This window comes from Sus scrofa, chromosome 10, assembly GCF_000003025.6.
Source record: "Sus scrofa isolate TJ Tabasco breed Duroc chromosome 10, Sscrofa11.1, whole genome shotgun sequence".
Taxonomy (NCBI): domain Eukaryota; kingdom Metazoa; phylum Chordata; class Mammalia; order Artiodactyla; family Suidae; genus Sus; species Sus scrofa.
In genome coordinates this window covers 14,362,100-14,382,653 of record NC_010452.4, presented here as the reverse complement: position 1 = coordinate 14,382,653, position 20,554 = coordinate 14,362,100, and the positions used below count along the sequence as shown (strand labels likewise).

The 20,554-nt window shown below is 58.6% G+C and overlaps 1 protein-coding gene across 1 annotated transcript in view; it reads left to right on the top strand.

The window, feature by feature from the left end:
• The window catches only part of ITPKB (inositol-trisphosphate 3-kinase B), a 106,704-nt gene extending 86,933 nt beyond the window's left edge, over positions 1-19,771 (top strand). Inside the window, 7 exon segments of the mRNA XM_021064414.1 lie at positions 6,839-6,929; positions 8,462-8,684; positions 11,274-11,478; positions 12,993-13,094; positions 14,906-14,977; positions 16,394-16,475; positions 16,478-19,771. Of these exon segments, the coding sequence (XP_020920073.1) occupies positions 6,839-6,929; positions 8,462-8,684; positions 11,274-11,478; positions 12,993-13,094; positions 14,906-14,977; positions 16,394-16,475; positions 16,478-16,716 (1,014 nt within the window). The 3' untranslated portion in view covers positions 16,717-19,771.

The following is a 20,554-nucleotide window of genomic DNA, read 5'->3' as shown; positions in this document are numbered from 1 at the left end:
CTCCCGGGGTGGATGGGGAAGGGGCCTGCTGACCATCCTACAGGGTCTGAGGCTGTCCCCCAGCAAAGGAGCAGCTGTTCCCCCAGCACTACCCTTTCTTCCTCCGCCCACCCCAAATTACATGGAGAAACACAACATTGTTTTGGAGGGGCAGGTGGGGGCTATAAAGAAGACAGGAAGCAGACCCCACAGGGCATGGTGGGCTGAGTGGAGGAGAAGGTGCTGGCCCTGGGCAGCTGGCCCTCCTGTGGGGAAGCTGGCGGTGCCCCTCCGCCCTTTGCCTGAGGGTGACCGTCACAGCCCCTCCTGTACTTTTAGGGCTGCTGTTGCTGTAAAGCCCCCCAAGGAGAGCCCCAGGCCCCTGAGGCCTCAAGCCTGTGGTCATCAGCGGAGAGGGAGCAGGTCAGGACCCACAGAGCCCTGCCGGCCCAGGGTCACCTGCCACCACCAAACAGTGGAGCTGTTTTCTACGCCAGGGGGCAAGGCCAGCTTCCTGGGTGGGAGAACCGCTTAGTCAGCGAGGGGTGCGCGCTTTGCGACCTCACCCCAGTGCTCTTAACCGAGTTTGGAGCAAGAGGTGCACATTTTTATTTTGCACTGAGCCCGGTGTATCATGCAGCCGATCCTGACGGTAGTTAAAGCGACCCGTGAGTGCAGTGGCTAGAGGCCTTCTTATCCCCCAGCCTTGGCGCTGGTCTCTGCTTCCCCACCTTCCTCCTCCTCGTCTTCGTCATCATCTCCGCCAGTCCTTTCTGCCTGTTTGATGGGAGACAAAGGCCTGGCTCTGAGATCATCCCACTTAGCCCCTTATTTGTCTAAGGCTGTGTTCCCTGCAGCCTGAATACTGTCAGACCAATGACTGGCTGAGCCAGCAGGAGGGTGGCGTTTACCCAGGAGCCATTAGCATCACAGGGAGGCTTGGAGTCTGGTTTAGATAAACACAGAACATTGGAGACTTCCTCTCTTGGGCCCAGCCCGGGCCCGGCAGCCCCGCTGGCCAAGGGATCGTTTCCACGCTGGGCTCCCAAGGGTGACTCGGAGCCCAGGCCAGGGGGGTGAACGGCTGCGCTCCTCGCCAGGGCTGCCCCACGCTGCCAAGATGCCACCTGCCGAGGGGAGGGTCGCCCTACGTTGCTGCTGGCCTCTGGGGAGCAGGATCCCCTCTGCTGTGAGGCCAAAAGTTGGGCAGAGAAGGGGAGGAAAAAGGGAGCTGGGTTGTGTGAGGGCCTGAGCCTCACAAAGGCGCCGGTCACCCCGCAGGCTGTACCGGCCCGTGAAGTCTGAGCCGCCGGGGAGACTGGCTGCCTGTGGCTGGAGAGGCTCAGCTGGTGTTTGCCAGGTTCTGAAAGTCCCTTTCCTGGGGCTTTCTGTCACCTCAAGAGGGTTGGGATTTATTTGCTGCTAGTTTTGTTTTGTTTTCTCCTACTACAAATCTCTCTCCACATTCTCTGAATATTTTTGCTCCTGTCAAGTCAGGTACAAAGGGAGGTACCTGCCCAGACCAGCCTCAGGGCACCAGGCACCTCCAGCCACGCTGAGTCTTAAAGGGCCAACCCCCACCCGCCAGCTCTGGCTGTTTTCTGATCCTTCTAAACTTCTCCTAGTGGATGAGGGTCCAGCCTTTTCCTGCGCAGCCAGTGTGGATGACAAGACCCCCATCTTCTACAGAGCAAGGTCAGAGCTGTAACAAACGCCAGCGGAAGGCCCGGCCCTGCTCTCAGGTAGAAAACAGCGCAAGCAGAACTAGTGTGTGTTTAGGCCAGCAGGGCAGTCATCAGCCGTCAGCCGAGGCGTTGCTGGAGAAACCTCACTTCTGGGCAGTGGTCAGCCTACCCCAGCACAGGATCAAGGTGAAAGCTGGATGTCTCCAGCCCACCCTGGGGTCCCTGCCCTGCTCCATAGGTCATCAGCTCTGGAGGGGCGTTCCTTTCCCCTGAAGGGCTCCCAAGTACATCCCAAGTGCAGAATTCCAACCATGGTCTGGGAGCGTTGAGCTGGTCTGATCTGACTCATGGGAGATCCTTGGGGCCCCAGCCAAGCTGCGAGTGGCACCTGCCCAGCCCTGGAATGAGACATACCTGGGGCTTGGGTGGCTGGCTGCGGGAGCATCTCATGAATGCTCTGGAACCCTCTGCTAAAGAAGCAGCCAGAAGACACCCACCCCCCGCCCCCAAGCAGAGTGGCCTGTGAGCCTAGCAGGGGAACTACCTAGAAGAAATCTTTTTTTTTTTTTTTTTTTTTTTTTTGTATTTTTAGGGCAGATGAAAGTTCCCAGGCTAGGGGTCAAATTGGAGCTGCAGCTGCCCACCTATACCACAGCCCCAGCGACACTGCATCCTTAACCCACTGAGTAAGGCCAGGGATCGAACCCGCATCTTCATGGATCTTAAGTTCATCACCACTGAGCCCCGATGGTAATTCCTAGAAGAAATCCTTGTCCTTCCTGCCCAATCTGCTGTCCCTGTCACCCCGCCCAGCGTGCTCCAGGCTGGAAGGGGCCCTGCTTGTTGATAGGCATGGCAGTTGGTGAATGGGTTTGAGGTTCCCCTAGACGCTGGCACCTGCTGGTGGGGAGGAGCATGACACAACTTCGGGGAAGCAGCTCAACATGTGAGAGTCTTCATCTTGCAGAGGGAATACTCCTACCTATCAGGTTGTTTGAAGATGAGGAAGGAGGCCGTAGAGCACCTGGTCCAGCTCCTGTCCCACAGTGAGACCCCAGCAGTGATGAGAATGCAGACACCAGGCCGGTGCTGGGGAGGCCGTCAGGGGTGGCATCTTGGGGGCGTTCCAGGAAGGGTCAGCAAAGCGTGTACAGATGCCCTGCTGATTGGGAGGCAATGAAAGAATGGGCCTGTGAGGTCAGTAGGCAGCCCGCGCTGCCCGAGGGAGGGACCGGGTGGCCGGGCCCTGCCACATTCAAGGCACTTGAGGGCTGTGCCTGTGCGTTTGACAAAGCTGGGCTTGAGAAGCCAGAGATCCGGGGCTGTGGCTGCTGTCAGAGACATGACTAGGTCATTGGGAACCTCCCAGGAGAGAAGAGGTGAGGCCGGAGCCCTGAGTGAGCCATCTTCCGGGTGATCAGGCTGCCCTCCTTTCTTGCCTCGGTCGCCTGGCGTAGGTTGGGGGAGAGGCCTGGCATCCATTTCTGAGGACTGTGGCTTCCTCTGCCGAGGGGCTTGGAGAGAGGCTGGAACCCACCGCCTGGAAAGCGGCTTCTGCCGCAGGAGGTGCTCCTGCAGGGGTGCGGCAGTCTCCTGGGCCTCATAAGAAAACCAGTTCTCTGTAATCGCCTGCTGCCCTCCCCTTTCCCTCTGCTCCTGGGGGCCAGGCCAGGGCAGGGGGTTGGGGGGGGGACACACAGCGGTCACCCTGCAGCCTTTTTCCTGGGCCTGGACCACATCTGCTTTTCTGTTTAGCACTTGGCAGCAATGTTAGGCACCGCCTGGGTGCTGCTATTTAAAAACCCTGGGGAAGAGCCCCAGAGTGCCACTGCCAGCAGAGTCCAGAAGTCCCCTGGGGTGCAACCCGTACCAGTGGAACACGCCACCTTGGAAGGGGAAGCCTCTCTGGCCTTGGCCGTGTTGGGCCCACGTTCACGATGAAGACATGCTTCCTCGTGCACAGAACAGTGCCTCCTTTACTCAGAGCTCAGCCTTATTGGAAGCCTCTTGGGTCCCAGAGCCATCAGAGGACCACTCCCCCAACCCTGGAGCACCCACTTCTTTGTAGAGCGGGGTTGAGCCTTGAGACTCTCACTCATGCCTGTTCCCTCCTACCTCTCTGGTCCCAGGCCCCCTGGCCACTGGATCCCTGAGGGTCTCAGAGAGCTCCATCCCCACAGGCTCCGTCTGTGGCCTTTCTTCTTTAGTAACCATGGCAACACCTCCATTTGGCTCCAGACTGGTGGAAAGGAGGGTAACTTCGGGGACACCCGTCCTCGAGCTCAAACCCATGGGACTCTTCCACAAACACCTTCTGTGCCCATGAACTTCTAATGGGATCAAAGGAATCCATGTGTTATTCCCATTTTACAGGTCAGATAATAGGGCCTCAAGGAGGGTCAGGAGCTTGTCCCAGGTCCCAAGGGAGGGGTGGATGGAGCCAGGACTCAGGCCCAGGTCTGCCTGCCTCCCCCACACCCTACTCCTCTGAGTCCTGGCTTCTCAGCCACTCACCCTTATCAAGCCCTGCTTCCAGCTCCTTTTCCCAGCACATCTGGCCCCAGCTGTGCCCAGTCCTCATCCCAGGCCTCTGGGCCGGCAGTGGTCTTCGTTTCCCTCAAGTTGGCCCCAGGCGGTCTCCACAGGCTGCAGCTTTCCTGATGGCTGGCATCCCAGTGGGCAGCGATCTTCACATCCTCCAAGCCCCCCAGCAGCGGGACACACGCCCCCTGGGGTCCTCAGCTGCCTCCACACCTATGCATCTACGAACACAGCATGAGATGACACGCTGCACCTGGGGCATCCTGGCCTCTCTCATGTCTTCCTCTTAGGGGCCTTTGATGTTGGGATGCAGGAGGCTGTTTTCCAGAGTGCAGGAGTGTCTACAGTCCCAAGAGTTCAGTGGACCAGCCATCCATCCCTCGCCAGACAGATGAGGAAACTGAGGCCCTGAGAGGGGGCATGAAGAAGGGCTGTGTGGCTTGAGTTGTCCCCTGATGGGAGGTGGCATGGGGATGGGGTCAGCCCTAGATGGAGAACACTGCCCCCCCCCACCCTCCACCTGCTGCACCCTCGTCCCCTCTGAGCTCTGCTGTAGGGGCGTGTCCAGTAGGTGGCGAGCGGCTATGCATCTGCTTCTGGATCCACCTTAATGTTTTCCCCGGGAGTGAGACAAGCCACCACTCAGTCGGTCACCTTGTGTAACTAGTTTTCCCGTTGCTGCCCTCATGTATTGTCTGCCCTGAGTATTTGTGCAGCCTTTGGGCTAAGATAAGGAACGCTGGCTTGCCTTAGCTTTCTTTGGTGATCTCCATCAGAAGCATCTCAAAAGAATACCATTGTTGGTGAGGCCGGCCCTTTGTCACATGGCCTGGCAGAGCGCTGCCCTCGCTTAAGAATAGACCAGCTCTTGGGGGTAGAGCAGGGGTTTCTGGGGTGGAGTAAATGTAACCAGTTTCCTTAGGGAAGGAGAATCCTCCTTAAACAGATTTTGACTTGAAAACTTGATGACAGAAAGCAGCTGAGTCTCAGCAGAGAGAGAGGAAAAAAAAAAAAAAACCAAAGGAGACGGATTTAACTTTGATTTAACCTTGGGCTCCAGCAGCTGGAGCCTGTCCAGCATCCTCAGGATGATTGCTGGCGGGCGCTGTGGCACAGAGAACGAGGACCTGCCTCTCTAGGGTCCCCTGTCCAGGAGGGACCACTCCTCGCCTCCCTCTTCTGCAGAATTCCCAGCTTCTCCTCCCCAGTAAGCCCTGTGGGTTTACTGTCTGTGGTTTTGCTGGTCAGGGATCCGCTTCTCAGGAACTTGAATTGCTGCTCAGTTCACTTCTCATCACCCGCTTCAGGGGCTCACATCTGGGGACACTTGATCTTCACGCCTACAGCCGGTTCTTATTAAAGTTAACTGAAGGAGATCTTTTCTTGTAGAGAAATGTTTGTTCCTGGTAATATAAAGGATTTTTTTAAGTAGTCATAGAGATGGGAGTTTATTTTTTTGCTGTTATAGGGCTGTACCTGCAGCATATGAAGTTCCCAGGCTAGGGGTCCAATCAGAGCTACAGCTGCCGGCCTACACCACAGCCACAGCCATGCTGGATCCTTAACCCACTGAGCAAGGCCAGGGATTGAACCTGCATCCTCATGGATCCTAGGCAGGTTCATTACCTCTAAGCCATGATGGAGACTCCTTAGATGACAGTTTAAATGCTGCTGTATCACTTGTCTGAGGCTTAGGTTCTGCAAATGGAAATAACAACTGCCTTGCATGCTTACTGAGAAAATAAATAAGATGCTCAATAAATGTCACTTCTCCTCTTGAGAAGGAGAAGCCCAGTGGAGAGAGAGGCCTGCAGTCATCCTCACCCCTGTGCACACCAGAGCCTTGGAGGCCATCCCTGGCCTCGCTCAGTGGGTTAAGGATCCGGCGTTGCCGTGGGCTGTGGTGTAGGTCACAGACGCGGCTCAGATCTGGCTATGGCTGTGGCTGTGGTGTAGGCTGGCGGCTGCAGCTTGGATCAGACCCCTAGCCTGGGGAACTTCATATGCCATGGGTGAGGCTCTAAAAAGGCAAAAAAGAAAAGTCTCAAACCTCTCACCAGCAAACAGTGCCTGTGCTGCCACCACATCTGTGAACACAGCGTGAGCTGACCTGCTGCACCTGGGGCATTCAGGCCTCTCTTGCCTCCCTCTGAGGAGGCCTTGCTGCTGGGATGTGGGAGGCCGTTTTCCAGAGTCCAGACGGGCCCACCAGTCCAAAGAGCGTGGTGGACCCGCCATCCATCCCTCCCCAGAGAGATGAGGAAGGGGCACAGAGAAAGGCCATGGGGTTCAATTGTCCCCTGACGGGGAAGCGGCATGGGGATGGGCCAGCCCTGGAGGGGGAACACTGCCCTCCTTCTTCTGGTCTGAGAGCCTGTCAGATGCTTGTCCCCTTGATCCTGGGTGTTTTGCCCAGCCTGTCTGTAGAATGGGGTAAAACCCGCAGATATGTGCCAGGCAGCTGATGCAGGTGAGGTCCTCGGGGCCACCAAGGACACCTGCACTATGGAGGTGGACTCATCTCGTCCTGTGGCCACAGGTGACAGGCAGCGGGGTTTCTTGTTTGGACGCATCCTAACCATAAAGTAGGAGTTCTGTTTCTAACGGAGAACCTTTCGTTTGCTTGTTTCTAGAGCAAATCATGGAGGAAAATAAAAAACATGGTGCACTGGTCTCCCTTCGTCATGTCCTTCAAGAAGAAGTATCCCTGGATCCAGCTGGCGGACATGCAGGTAGCTGCTGCTCTCCCGGACTTTCCGACGGGATGTCCAGCTCTCGGGGGGCAGGGGTGGGGAGGGGTCCAGCGTGTGTTGAGGGTGGACCTGGCCCTGGATGTTCTCGAGGATGCCCACCGAGAAATTCGGTGGTCTTCAGTCACAACCACTCTTGAGAGATAGCCTTTAACACCACCTTGAAAATGCACACAGGGGGTTCCCATTGTGGCTCAGCAGGTTAAAAACCCAACTAGTATCCATGAGGACACGGGTTCCATTCCTGGTCTCGCTCAATGGGTTAAGGATCTGGCCTTGCCATGAACTGCCCTGTAGGTCGCAGACATGATGTTGCTGTGGCTGTGGTGTAGGCTGGCAGCTGCAGCTCCGATTTGACTCATAGCTTGGGAACTTCCATGTGCTGTGGGTGTGGCCCTAAAATGCAAAGAAAAAAAGAAAAGAGAAAATGCACACGGACATGTGCCCTCCACCTCTCCACCAGACACACACCCTCCCCCTCTGTCTCTGTCAATCTCTTTCTTTCTCTCAATCTCTCTTTCAATGTGGCTCAATAAAACAGATGAAACCATCAGTCTTTATAGCTTGCCCGCCATCAGTCACTCTGGACAAAGAAGCAAAGCCAGGTGCCTCACTGAGTGCCTGTTGTGGCCACATCGCCGGGCTCCTCGGGGTGACAGCATGAGTGGAGATGCAGGGTCTGCCCCAAAGGAGCCCGGAGCTGGTGGGAGAGGCAGGCAGGTCACTCCACCAACGGAAGACGGTGTGGAGCGCTGGGTGGATGGGCCAGGCCCTGGGCTGGCCGGGAGCTTCCAGGTGGCCTCTCAGAGGCAGGGCAGGAGGACATCTCGAGCTGTCTAGCCCACTCATGGTGGCCCTTTGAGGTGCCTCGTCCATGGGGCGTCACTTCAGTGGCAGCCTGTGGACCTGGCCTTTGTCACTTTAGGCCAGCACAGGCTCTGACATTTCCTCTCTGTCCCCAACCTCATTGGTCCATCCCAAGGCAGGCGGATGGACATCCATCCTCGACACTTACCGAGGGTGTGGTCAGAAGGAGCACTGCCCAGGCAGGCCAATCCCTGGACCCCTGAATTGCAGCCATTCTCCCTGTCCTGGGATTAAACCTGGTCCCATCAGGGCGTCTCCTCTCCTAAGGCCAGAGACACCTTTGTGGCCAAGAAGCTAGGTTGGCAGTGGGGTTGGGGGCAGTAGTCACACAGAGAGGGGCAGCTAGGTTGTGGCACAGACCCCTCCCCAAGACCCTCCAGCAGCGAGCACGGGGGTCCTTCATCTTCAGAGGAGGAGCCTGGGTCTGGGACGTCAGGGCAGAGAGGAGGATGGGGACTCACACCCACTCCCCTTGAAGGGCTTGCTGGTCGACCAGCAGGGACATAAGCACACCTTTGGCCCTCTGCTTGGCAAGCCCCTCAGCATCCCCAGGCTCTGGGATGGGGGGGTGGGCGTGCCTGGCAGGTGGGTCAGAGCCGCGAGGACCAAGGCTGGGGACCCAGGGCCTCCTCCCCCCTTGCTCTGCAGGGAGCTTCAAGGCCGCTGCCAATGGCAGGATTCTGAAGAAGCACTGTGAGTCGGAGCAGCGCTGCCTGGACCGGCTGATGGCCGATGTGCTGAAGCCCTTCGTGCCCGCCTACCACGGGGATGTGGTGAAGGACGGGGAGCGCTACAACCAGATGGACGACCTGCTGGCTGACTTCGACTCCCCATGCGTGATGGACTGCAAGATGGGCATCAGGTGAGCCGGGCTCCTCCGACAGGGCACCCCTGTTCCTCAGCGCCCCGCTGGCCGGGTGGCAGATCCCGGGCTCGGTGTCTGAGGCTGTCAGGAGGCCGGGCTTTCTGGGCTGTCCTGAGGCCTCCTGTGTGCGAGGCCAGGCCAGGGGTTCTGGTTGGACCTCACCCCTGGCATCTCACAAATGTGCAGTCGGGACAGTGACGCCGGCTTTGCCCACGACGGCCACTCCCTTCCCTGGTGAGCCGGATGGGGCAGAAGCCAATCACTGGTGGAGCCAGAAAGGGGGCCTGGGAGGGCACAGAGCCTCCCCAGGGAGAAGGCAGCAAGCACCGTGCATCGGTTGGGTGGGATTTCTGTGGGCCTCGGGGCGGCTCCCCAAGACATGACATGAGCTGCAAGGGGGAGACTGGAGTGGAGGCTCCCCTCATTTCCCCCCCTTTCCTTAGTCTTATGGCTTCACCAGGCAGGCTTCTGCTCCCCCATGTGACATGGAGGCCTGACCTTCCTGCCGGGGTGGGCCAGGTGGCCGAGGCCATTGCCAGGACACCACGGGCGGCTTTGTGGCTCCTCTCACAGGGGAGCCCTGCCATCCAGCTGGTGATGCGTGTGGGCATCTGTGTCCAACCCCTTTCCTCCCCCCACCAGCGCGAGCGACTCTGCCCAGACTGAGCACGTGCGGGCCCTTCATGGAGAAAGCCCCATGTGGAAAGGGACTTGACATTGAGGCCTGCTTCCTATTTAAGGCGCTACTGAGAACTCTTTGCAGAAGTGCAGCCACCCACCCACCCTGTGGGCCCCACAGTGCACTCAGGAGCATTTGGGATGGTGGCCCTTTCCTAGCCATGTGGCGCGTACAGTACACACACACACACACACACACACACACACACACACGGGCCAGTGTGACACAAGTCCATGGAAAAGCAGCCTGCCCTGCAGCTGTCATCACTGACCTGGCTCTAAATGCATGGGCATGCATAATGTATTTTGTGTGTGCATGGGTGTGCATATGTAGTATGTGCATACTTGTGTGTACATGGGAGTGTATACAGTAGTGTGTGTGCATGCATGTGCGTGTGTGCCAGGGGAGACCAGCTCCTTATGGTCCTCTTCGCCTCCTGGAAGGTCCTAAGTGACCAGGTCCAAGTTCACATCCAAGGATTAGCTTTCTTTTTGTAAGAGTTGGTACCGTGATTTCTGGAAACCTATCTTTTAAAGATTTCATGGATGTGACCAGTCTGTTCTGGGTCCCAACCCAGCGGGTTGACAATAACAATGGGAAGTGGAGGAGCAGTCTCCAGGAACAGATGGGGACAGTGGAGGGCAGGCCTGTGTCACAGGCCACCCCGCAGGTGCAGGGAGAAAACTTCCCTCTCCTGACCCAAGGCTGCGGATTTCTGTTCCAGGAATGGTCCCAGGCAGCAGCTGAGCCCGTTGTCAGGGGAGGAGGGGAGTTGAAAATAGGAGCTGGGAAGAGGGTGGTGATGTGCGCCACACCTGTGAGTGCCGCAGGGGTGGCTCGCCCCGTTGGCGATGGGGGTCAGGGAGGCAGCCAGGGGCCCGGATCATGTACTGCCCCTGCTCCTGTTACCTCTGCAGCTTTCTAAGGACCCCCGCCAGTACAGCTGGCACCCCACCACACATCACATGTGCGGCAGGCAGGGCAGTGCACAGTTCAGTTGGCTGCATTTTCTCAGAGCCCACGTCCAAGGAGCAGGAAAAGGAGTTCCCATCATTGCTCAGGGCTAATGAACCTGACTAGTATCCATGAGGACGTGGGTTCGATCCCTGGCCTCGCTCAGTGGGTCAAGGATCTGGCATTGCCATGAGCTGTGGTGTAGATTGCAGATGCGGCTTGGATCTGGTGGCTGTGATGTAGGCTGGCAGCTGCAGCTCCAATTCGACCTATACCCTGGGAACCTCCATATGCCGCATGTACAGCCCTATAAAGACCAAAAAAAAAAAAAAAAAGAAAGAAAGAAAGAAAGAAAAGGCACAGGAGAAGCCTAGCAAGTCTCTGCCATAGAACCAAAGCTGAGGAGCCCCCAGGCTTTCCCACCTGTCATGGGCTTCTTCCCCCAGCACTGTGGCCGCTTCAGAGGCCACCTTCTGGCCTGACTTCTGTACGCTAGGGGATGGTCCCTCTTCAGAGAGAGCCCTCAGGCTGCCACGGCACTGGGGAGATGGGTGGGGTGGGGGCAGGAGACAGAAGGCGCTCCCCGGCCCACAGAGGTGCTGGCTTCCGAAGCCCTCGCTTTGCGAAGGGACCCAGGCAGCCAAGGGGGAAGGGGACCGCCAAGGGCTGAGAGGACCTGCCCTCAGTCCCCTTCCCACCCTCACCCAGCAGGACGAGCCGCCAAGCACCCTGCCTCCTCCTCCCTCCTTGGCTGGTCCCGTGAGCCTGCCCCTGGGCTGTGCCAGGCCTCCCCAGTGGTCCGGGAATGAGGTTGCCCCCATTAGGCAAGGCGGCCCCCTCCTCCGTCGAGAGCCAGGCCCAGCCCACAGCAACGCGTGCCCGTCCCGGAGGAGCCTGACTGGCCGGGGCTGCCTGCGGCCCAGCCAGCGGCCCTCATGCGCCCCCTCCCTCAGGACCTACCTGGAGGAGGAGCTGACCAAGGCCCGGAAGAAGCCCAGCCTCCGGAAGGACATGTACCAGAAGATGATCGAGGTGGACCCCGAGGCCCCCACCGAGGAGGAGAAGGCCCAGCGGGCCGTGACCAAGCCACGCTACATGCAGTGGAGGGAAACCATCAGCTCCACAGCCACCCTGGGGTTCAGGATCGAGGGCATCAAGGTGAGGACAGCCTGTGGCACTCAGCACCTCTGCCGACACTGGGTCCTTGGGCTCCCTGGCCTTCACCCCAAGGGGTCTGGCTGCTCCCGGGACCCTTGGGAGGCTGTGAGATGCCTCCCCACGAAGGCCCAGGGTGTGGGCCGCCAGCCCCAGGTGCAGACGTTCGGGAAAATTGGCCCACGCACTCCTTGGTCTGGGCCTCAGAGGGGTGGCGTGTAGGGGCCTGGGGCCTTGGAGGGGGTGGCGTCAAGCCCTGCCCAGCCCTGAGCCAGTTTGCTGGGGAGCCAGTTTGCTGGATGCCCGTGCGAGGAGCTGGCTCATTCTATCTGCGGCCCCCACAGTCAGGACGGGCTGTGGATGCAGGCCAGGGAGGCGGCTGCCCCTGAGGCCAGCCACTGCCTCTCAGGTCACCAGACACCTCCGGTGGGGCTGCAGTCTGGGCACCCCCACTTCCGGGCCACCTCTTTTTTTTTCCTCTCCTCTTCACCCTCCCAAGAGGGCTCCGGGAACCCCCTCCACACCTCCTTGGCTGTTAGACTTGAGAGCCAGCTCGGCCATGCGCTTCACCGATGGAGTGGGGCCATGAGGCCCTGGCCCCTTGGTCTCAGGCCACTGTCTGTCCCCAGCAGAGCACAGCCCCTGACCTTTCTTAGGTTTCTGTTCTCTGTCCCTTCTTGGCCCGTGTTGGCCAGCCCTCTGGTCAGAGCTGGGTGCGGGTACCCTGACTCTGGCCGACCCCTGGGATCTCCACCTCTGCCCCAGCGTTCTGTTCTTGCAGCCACAGCCCTGGCGCCTTAGCTCCCCTCCACCCTGGTGATGCACAGACCCCAGTCTGGGGGCTCCTAGTGGACCCAGCCTTTCTCACTCTTTGTCCTGAAAGAACAGATTTCCTCTTAGAGGTGCAAAGCACCCGGGCTGCCTGAGCAGCCTGGAACCATGTAGTTACTGGGCTCAGGAAATGGGGCTATCGCTTGCGCTCAGGGGGCAGGATGGGCAGGCTGTGTGCTTCTTGGCTTTCAGGGAAGCTAAGTAAGAGACCTTCAATTACAAAGGGAATCAAGCTGGACTTGGGGCAGGGAACGCCCCTCTCCCGTCTATTGTGGGGAGGGTGTCCCTGGTCGGCAGGACCTTCAGGCACCCTGGTTCCAGAGCCTGGGCTGCTGGTAGCCCTTGCATCTCCCTCAGCCCCTGCAGCTCACTCAGGACCCCGAGGATGGGCCACTCCTCCGTTCTTGGCCCCACGTCCCTCATGCCTCCAGGCCTCCCTGCTGCCCTTCACTCTGCCCAGGATGGGAGTGCCGCCCCTTGCTCTCCTCCGTCAGGATCCAGCACAGGCTCCCCTCTGCTGTGCCATCCCATTAACCACCCGGGCCAGGTCGCAGCACTTCCGTGTGCCACCCTGGGGTCCACCCAGGACTGGCGGCTGGCTCTGGGACCCCCAGGGGGTGAGTGCTGGCCTGCCTGTGTGCCCTCCACCAACCCCCTCCTGGATGGGATGTCATTCTCCTTCTCAGAAAGAAGATGGCTCTGTGAACCGGGACTTCAAGAAGACTAAGACGAGGGAGCAGGTGACCGAGGCCTTCAGAGAATTCACTAAAGGCAACCCTAACATCCTGGTGAGAAGGGGCCAGGGGGGCACGGAGTCTGGGCAGGGGGCCATGTCGTCTCTGGGGGTTCTTGTCCAGCTAGGCTGAGCCAGGCCGGCAGCCGTAGTGCCCATGCAGAAAGCCCTGGCCCCAAACCTACGTCTGGAAGGTGAAGAGGAAGGCGGTGTGGTTGTCCGCCCCGTCGGCGGGTAAATGGGCAGCACAGTGACCAGCTCGCTCCTTCCTTAGCTGGTCACTCCTTCCCTGGGCCGGCAGCCACGGCTCCCGAAAACGTTTCTGTCCCCTTTTGCACCAGCTGCCGGCAAGGTCGTGGGCTAAGTGCTCGCCAATCCTCAGAGCAGCCCCCTGCCACGGGTGGGCATCCTTGCCCCCATTTTGCAGATGAGCAGACTTGAGAGGTCAAGGACACGCAGCTACGAAGGGGCAGGTGGGCTGGCAGCCAGCATCCGGCACTTCTGGGCCTGGCCGGGCCTCCATCAGGCTGAGGCCAAGGGGAGGAGGTGTGCCCAGAGGGGGTGGGGGTGTCACATCACCCTCCTCCCTGCAAGGACTGACTGGTCCTCTGAGCATGGGGGTGGCAGAACATGCCAGAGTGACTTTGCCCCAGCAGAAAGCAGGCTGGGCAGATGCTCTGACCACTGGGATCAGCTGAGATGTAGGGTGTGCCGAGCCCCCACACCGCCAGGGCAGGGTGCCCCGTGACAATCAGGCTCAGGTACCCTGGGGACCTGAGCCCTGGAGCCTCCAGGAGAGGTGTCTTCTCCTTCACAGGCTCCCTGGCATGGAGTGGGGAGGGCAGCACCCACACAGCCTTTCTCCTGGGAGCCTCAGCCCCGCTGCAGCTGAGGAATCTCCCTCCCCCCCTTTCCTGGCTGGGGGATTGCCCTTGGCTGGGAGACTGCCTTGGCCCTGGCTGGAGACTGGCCTGGGGGAGACTGCCTTTGGCCCCTGGCAGGAGCTGCGGCTTCAGTCACAGGGCCCACACGCCAGCTCTTCTATAGCCTGAGCATCTGGCTCCTGATCACCTGCCGGGGCGGGGAGGGTCTCAGCTCATCAGCAAAGCCTGTCACAGACTGCATGCCCCTGCACCTGGCTGAACCCCAGACTGGCAGTGCTGCACATGACATCCAGGAACCGTGCGTGCCTGTGTGCGACATGCTTCCTTCCCAGCCCCTGGGGAGGGTGGGTGCCCCCAGGGCCAGCTCTATGAAGAGGCCACTGGCAGAGATATTTGCGGCTCTGGCTCTTACTTACTCTGTCCTTCCGGAGGTCAGGGTACTGAAGAGTTCCCACTGTGGCACAATGCTATTGGCAGCACCTTGGGAGTCCTGGGACACGAGTTTGATCCCTGGCCCAGCACAGGGCCACAGCTGTGGCTTAGGTCACAATTGTGGCTTGGATCTGATCTCTGGCCCTGGACTCCATATGCTGCAGGGTGGCCAAAAGTGGGAAAAAAAAAAGTCACAAACTGAAGTTGGTGTCAGGAAGACACACACCACAGTCGGGCTCTCTCTGGTGCTGTCTGCACTGCTGGCAGTCCAAAAAGGACCTAAACCCGCATGTGAGGGGCTCCAGGAGGCCGCCTGGCTGCCTGGGCACTGTCCCTCTCAGCACCTCCTGTGGAGTGGAGGAAGTGTGGGACCAGGGCTCGGAGGCCCCCGTCCCTGGGCCTCAGTATCTTCATTTCTAGATAAGGAGGTTGAAGTAATAGGGGCGTGAGGGTCTCCCGCAGACACTGAGTGATGCTAATGGGCCAAATAGTGCCTAAAACCCACTCCTGCCTCAAGTGTTTAAAAATCTGCTCCTCTTTCTGTTCCCAGATGGCCTACCGGGACCGGCTGAAGGACATAAGGGCCACCCTAGAAGTCTCACCCTTCTTCAAATGCCATGAGGTAGGCATTAGACTTGTGTCCTTGTGGGCAGAACGCTGGGCTCTGTGGTCACTACGACCTCCGGGCACACCTACTGGGCTGTGAGCCTGACCCCACGCTGGCGGACCTGCTTGTTCTGAAAGCCCCCAGCGACATTTTTAGGATGACTGCAGCCAGATCAGCCCCTCGTTGTGACACGTCTGGGCCAGGCTCCCTGGGACCACCCCGCGGCTGGCCTGCCCGAGCGCCACGGTCAGCTCCCTCTTTCTCCTTCTGCTGCCGGCCAGCTCCGGAGGCGCCCCCGCTCCAAGTGACTGTGGCAGGACTCGTGTCCCACACGCCCTAGGGTCCCAGGGCAGAGGTTCTCCGAGCTGCTCCAGTAGCCAAGTAGCCTCCTGTCACCACCCTGAGATCCACAGGAGGGACAGGCAGGTCTTTGGGTACCACTTGGAGCAGAGCTGGAACTTTTCTGGCTCCTGCCTTGTCTGCAGGGGCAGAAGGCAGACAGGAACATCAGGCCTGATGCTGGGAAGCCCGTGTGTACACACATACTCACATGCACACAGGCACACACAGACACACATGTGAACACAGGGCACACATGCACACAGATGCATACAGGCACACACATGCACACACACATGCATATACACAGCACACAGGTGCACACGGCACACAGGGGCCCAGCTGTACCCCCATCCCCCACCCCAGACAGCCCCAGGCATCATCCCAAAGCTTTTGCCCGCCCTTCTTTAGCCCTTTGCTGTTATTTCCTGAAAATTTGTTTTGCCTAATATTCTCTCTGGAGCTTCATTTGGAAACCTCAGGTCTAGCGAGGGGCCACGTTAGCTGGAGCTCCTGCCTTTTTTCCACCTGGGCAGTACATGCCCCTTCCCTGGGCTCAGCGCTTCCAGGAGGTCTGCCCCGTCCTGCCCAGGGCCCTGAGAGTGACGATGACACCTCAGCTCCTTCCCACACGCTCTTGTCTTGTCTCCTTCGGGCTTGTATGTGGGACAGTGCCTTACCCCAGGCAGGCGTCCTGACCTGGCCCTCAGCGAAGGGGGTGCCCTTGGTACCTTCTTTGCCTGGCAGGGACCAGCCTCCCAGGCCCTGTGTGCTGCTGGATGGGGGTGACCTGGGCCTGACTGCCCATCCTGTTCCTGGGCTTTGGGTGCCTGAACAGGGTCCTCTACCTGCCCTGCCCCCTGCCCAGGTAGGAATGTGGCATCGCCTTGGCGCCTCCCCCTCGGGGTGACAGGGAGAAGTCAGAGTCTCCAAGGGGTGTGGCAAAGTCCCAGGGCTGGCTGTGGGCTCAAAATAGTGCTCTCTGTCCAGCTCACTGAGCCTCAGGCTTTTCCAAGCCCCCTGGGGGGCCGGCTGTGGGGGGCAGGGCGGGGCCCAAACCCCTCCCCGCCTCATGTCCCTGCCCCCCTCCAGGTGATCGGCAGCTCCCTCCTCTTCATCCACGACAAGAAGGAACAGGCCAAGGTGTGGATGATCGACTTTGGGAAAACCACACCCTGCCCGAGGGCCAGACCCTGCAGCACGACATCCCGTGGCAGGAGGGGAACCGGGAGGACGGCTACCTCTCGGGCCTGAACAACCTCATCGACATCCTGACGGAAATGTGCCCGGGAGCCCCGCGCGCTGAAACCGCCCCGCGCCCCACCTCACCGCCGTCCCGACCCTTCTCCCCCCTGCGTCCCTTCTCCTTCCGAATTTCCCCTTCACTTCCACCCGGGTGCAAACCCCAGAACTGACCCTCCGGATCGGCAGGCACTACAAGACACTTTGTAGCAGACGAGATGAGATTTTTCTACTTACCCCCTCACTGAAGGGTTTGGAGCTGGGGATTTTAGTTGGCGTTCTCAATAGGAGCTCCTACTAGTAGAGAGATGCCCCAATCCAGGCTCAGCTGCCTGCAGGGAGGCCACTTGGGTTTCGATCTGGAAGGAGGCTCAGGTGGTGGTAGAATCACGAAGAGCCCCAGCCTCTGGCAGGCTACCTGTGGGGGCTTGCTGCCCCCTGGTGGCCGGTGCCGGTGGCGCCACTCTAAGGCGTAGCCCCGTTTCTGCCTCATCCTCTCCGCTCCCCAGATTGGGGAAGGGGGGAGGGGTGCCTGGCTGTAAAAACAGGTACCTGGCGCCAGGTTTCTGGTAGTTGGGGCACAGCACCCCTAGGACTAGCATGTTGGCCATCAATTAAGTACCCTCTGCTTGGCAGCCTGGGGACTCCCAGAGATGCTGCCGTGGCCTTTGCAGGGCTGCTAAAGCAGGGAACCCCACCCATCCGGTACTGAAATTCTCTAGCATTGGAACAACTCCAGGAGCCAAGAGGGGTCCAGCTCCAACTTGACCATGCTCTCTGACATTGGCCTTCCCAGGAGAGGGCAGGCAGGAGTGGTGTTCTTCCATCTGTGATTTTTGCCTACAAATTCAGAGGGACATTCTGCAAACCTGAGCTTCCAGGAGTATCACCCACCCCCCGGAGCCAGGCAAGGTCCTGGGGCCTGGGTGGCAGTGGACCAGGGCCCAGGCAGCCTCAGGGGAAGAAGGACAGGCTGCAGGGGACACTCCTCTCTTGTCCCCTCATCTCCTCACCTCCTGGAGCCAGCTGGTCCAACGTGCTGCACACATGGGGCTCTTGTGAGATCCAGAGTCCCCACTGGTCACGGGGCAGAGCCTCAGGCCAGTGCCCAGTAGGGAGGAAGCAGGAGGCTGCCTTACCAGCTTCATTTTCCCCCTGAAATAGGTCTTAGCCTGCAGGGTTTAGCCATGTTCCCCAATGCCTGGTGGGCAGCTTCCAGAGAACGTAGCTGGGTGCTGGGCAGCTCTGCCTGGCATCTCTAGGTGGCTCGAGGAGTCACAGGGAACACCTGTAAGTCTTATTTTAATTGTAAAGCAAGTAGGTCTATATTCTTGAGAAGAGTGTAAATTTTGTGAGACTTGTAAAGAACAAAACTCTGGCTCTTTGGCCCTTGAGAGCAGCGGTGGCGCAAGTGCCCTCCTTGGCCACCGGAGGTCAGGCCCCTTGCTCTGCAGGGAGCTGCTCCAGGGACACATGGAAAGAGTGTCCCCCGGCGTGTGTGCCATCTAGAGGGAGGGCCTCCTGGGCTGCCCCCTGTCACCTCGGCGTCCCTGGGGGAACTGTCAACTTGCTCATGTGACATGTGCATTTTTCCCTTTTCACTCTGGGTGTGACGGTTGGTGGGGCCGGAAGGTGGGACCCATGAGGATGTCTCAGTACAGTTTTTCAAAGAGGAAATCACTTTCAAACTTCCTGGCTCTTGTTCAAAACAGCAGTGAGCTCCTGTGGGGGTCACACCCCCACCCGGCTGAGCTCGGGAGACCTGTGACACCACGTGACCCTAGGAGGCAAAAGCCCAAAGCCAGCTCGGGGTCATGGGGTGGGGGTGGGGTCTGTGCTGCCGCTGTCTGCAGGGAAGAGAGAGCCTTCTTTCTGATGGAGAGGTTCTCCAGCTGTGGGCTGGCAAGCACGTGCCCCCACCCCGGCAGTCTAGCTGTGACAAAATTTTGCAAAAGCAAATGAATGCAATGAACAAAACTTACAGGCGACCAGCTGAAACCGATTTAAAAGAACAAACTTTCCAAGCACTTTCAGCAGGCACCGGTTGTTTGCAAACAATGTGCTAAGATGCAGGTGATCCGTTTATCAAAGGAGGCCCACAGCACCCCTCATTAGCAATCCTTGGCTTTGGGTGGCATTGTATTCGTGAATGGTAGGAAGTGACATCTTTCTAGGGTTATTCTAGTAGGGGTTTGGGGTTTTGTATTTCCTGTGCTAGTTCTCCTCTTCTGCACCTACTCTCTCTACCCATCCTCCCCTCTAATCCCCACTCCCTCATCCAGGCAGGAGAGATGGATCCTGGATTGGCATTTCCCAGAGGCCCTGCCCAGGCCATCTGAAAACCATCCCCAGCCAGCCGGGTTCAGGCGGGGACTCCTTGGGTCCTGGCCTCGAAGGTGCCGGGAGGGTGGGATGAGCTGTGTGCATCTGTGCACAGGTGAGCAGGCGCCCTTCCTGCCGTGTTCCTGGGGGGAGGGCCCCCCCCGGGGGGGGCTCTCAGTGTTCAGCACTGCTCAGCAGTAGAAGGAGGTTTCTCACCTACTTGTCCCAGATGTGCCTTTAGTGTCATGTAAGAAGTTTTTAACTTATATTTATTTTGTCGGGTTTTTTTAATTGCACAAAACACTAAGACTGAGAGGCTGGTTCTGTTTCTCCTTTAAAGCTTTGCCTTCTTTCTGAACTTCCTTTCCCGCCCTGTGAAGAGAGCCCGGATGCAGCCCTGGCCACTGTTCTCCCCCCCCCCCCACCTCACCCACCACCATGGACTCTTTCCACCATTAGCTGTATTTAGCTTTGAGTGTCTCTGCGTCCGGTTGGCCTGTGTGTGTGTGTGTGTGTGTGTGTGTGTGTGTGAGAGAGAGAGTAACCCAGGCCCTTGCTTGGGAAGAAGCAGAGGGCACACCCCCGCCAGTGCCTTTTTCTGGAGGAGAGGGCTCTCCTGGCCTCAGCACCCCTCTTCCGGAGACACCTTCGGAGAAAACTGAGCTGTTACAACCCCTCCCCCTCCCCCCCAGTGCCTGTTAACCAGACCGCAGATGCTCTGTACCTTCCTGAATAAAGGCCCTGAGACCATGGTGCTGGGTGCTGGGTGTGGTCCTTCCCATCCCCAGCCCTCAGGGGCTGTCTGGGGTGGGGTTGGGCTGGGGACTCTTTGGAAGCTGGAGGATCCATTGGGGCTATGACAACCCACAGGTGTGGGGGGTCCAATTAAGTAAACTTTTAAATCTGCAAAGTTTCTTTTTTTGTTTTTTTCCTCTTTTTACCCGCACTTGCAGCATCTGGAAGTTCTTAGGGGTCGAATTGGAGCTGTAGCTGCCGGCCTACACCAGAGCCACAGCAGTGTAGGATCCCAGCCGAGTCTGCGACCTACACCACAGCTCATAGCGACGCCGGATCCTTAACCCACTGAGCAAGGCCAGGGATCGAACCCGCATCCTTACAGATATGAGTCAGGTTCGTAACCCGCTGAGCCACAATGGAAACTCCCTACAAAGGATTTAAAACACTCTTCAAACTTCTCTTTTCTACTCTGTCAATGAAAACTTTTACATAGTAGCTCAGGGACGGAGAATATCAACAAAGTGCTCCCCGCACCCCCACCATCCCTGGGGCGCGGGGAGCTGCCAGCAGCCTTCACTTACGGAGCTTTGCTCTGTGCGGGGCAGTGGGTGCTCACGTCTGTGGTCCCCTTTGATCTCTGAGTCAACTCAGTGAATAAGGCTGTATAGTCTACAGATGGGGAAACGTAGGCTTAGGACAAATGACTTGGGAGTTCCCTCTGTGGTCCTAATGGCTAAGGATCTGGCATTGTCTCTGAGGAGGCACAGATTCAATCCCTGGCCTGGTGTAGTGGGTTAACCCATGTTGCCACACCTGTGGCATAGGTCACAGCTGCGGACCCCTGGCCAGGGAACTTCCATATGCTGTGGGTGTTGCCAGCACACACCCAGCGTGACCTGGGTAATAAGTGGGAAGCAGGGATTCTGATCCAGAATTTGCCTGGTTTCAAAA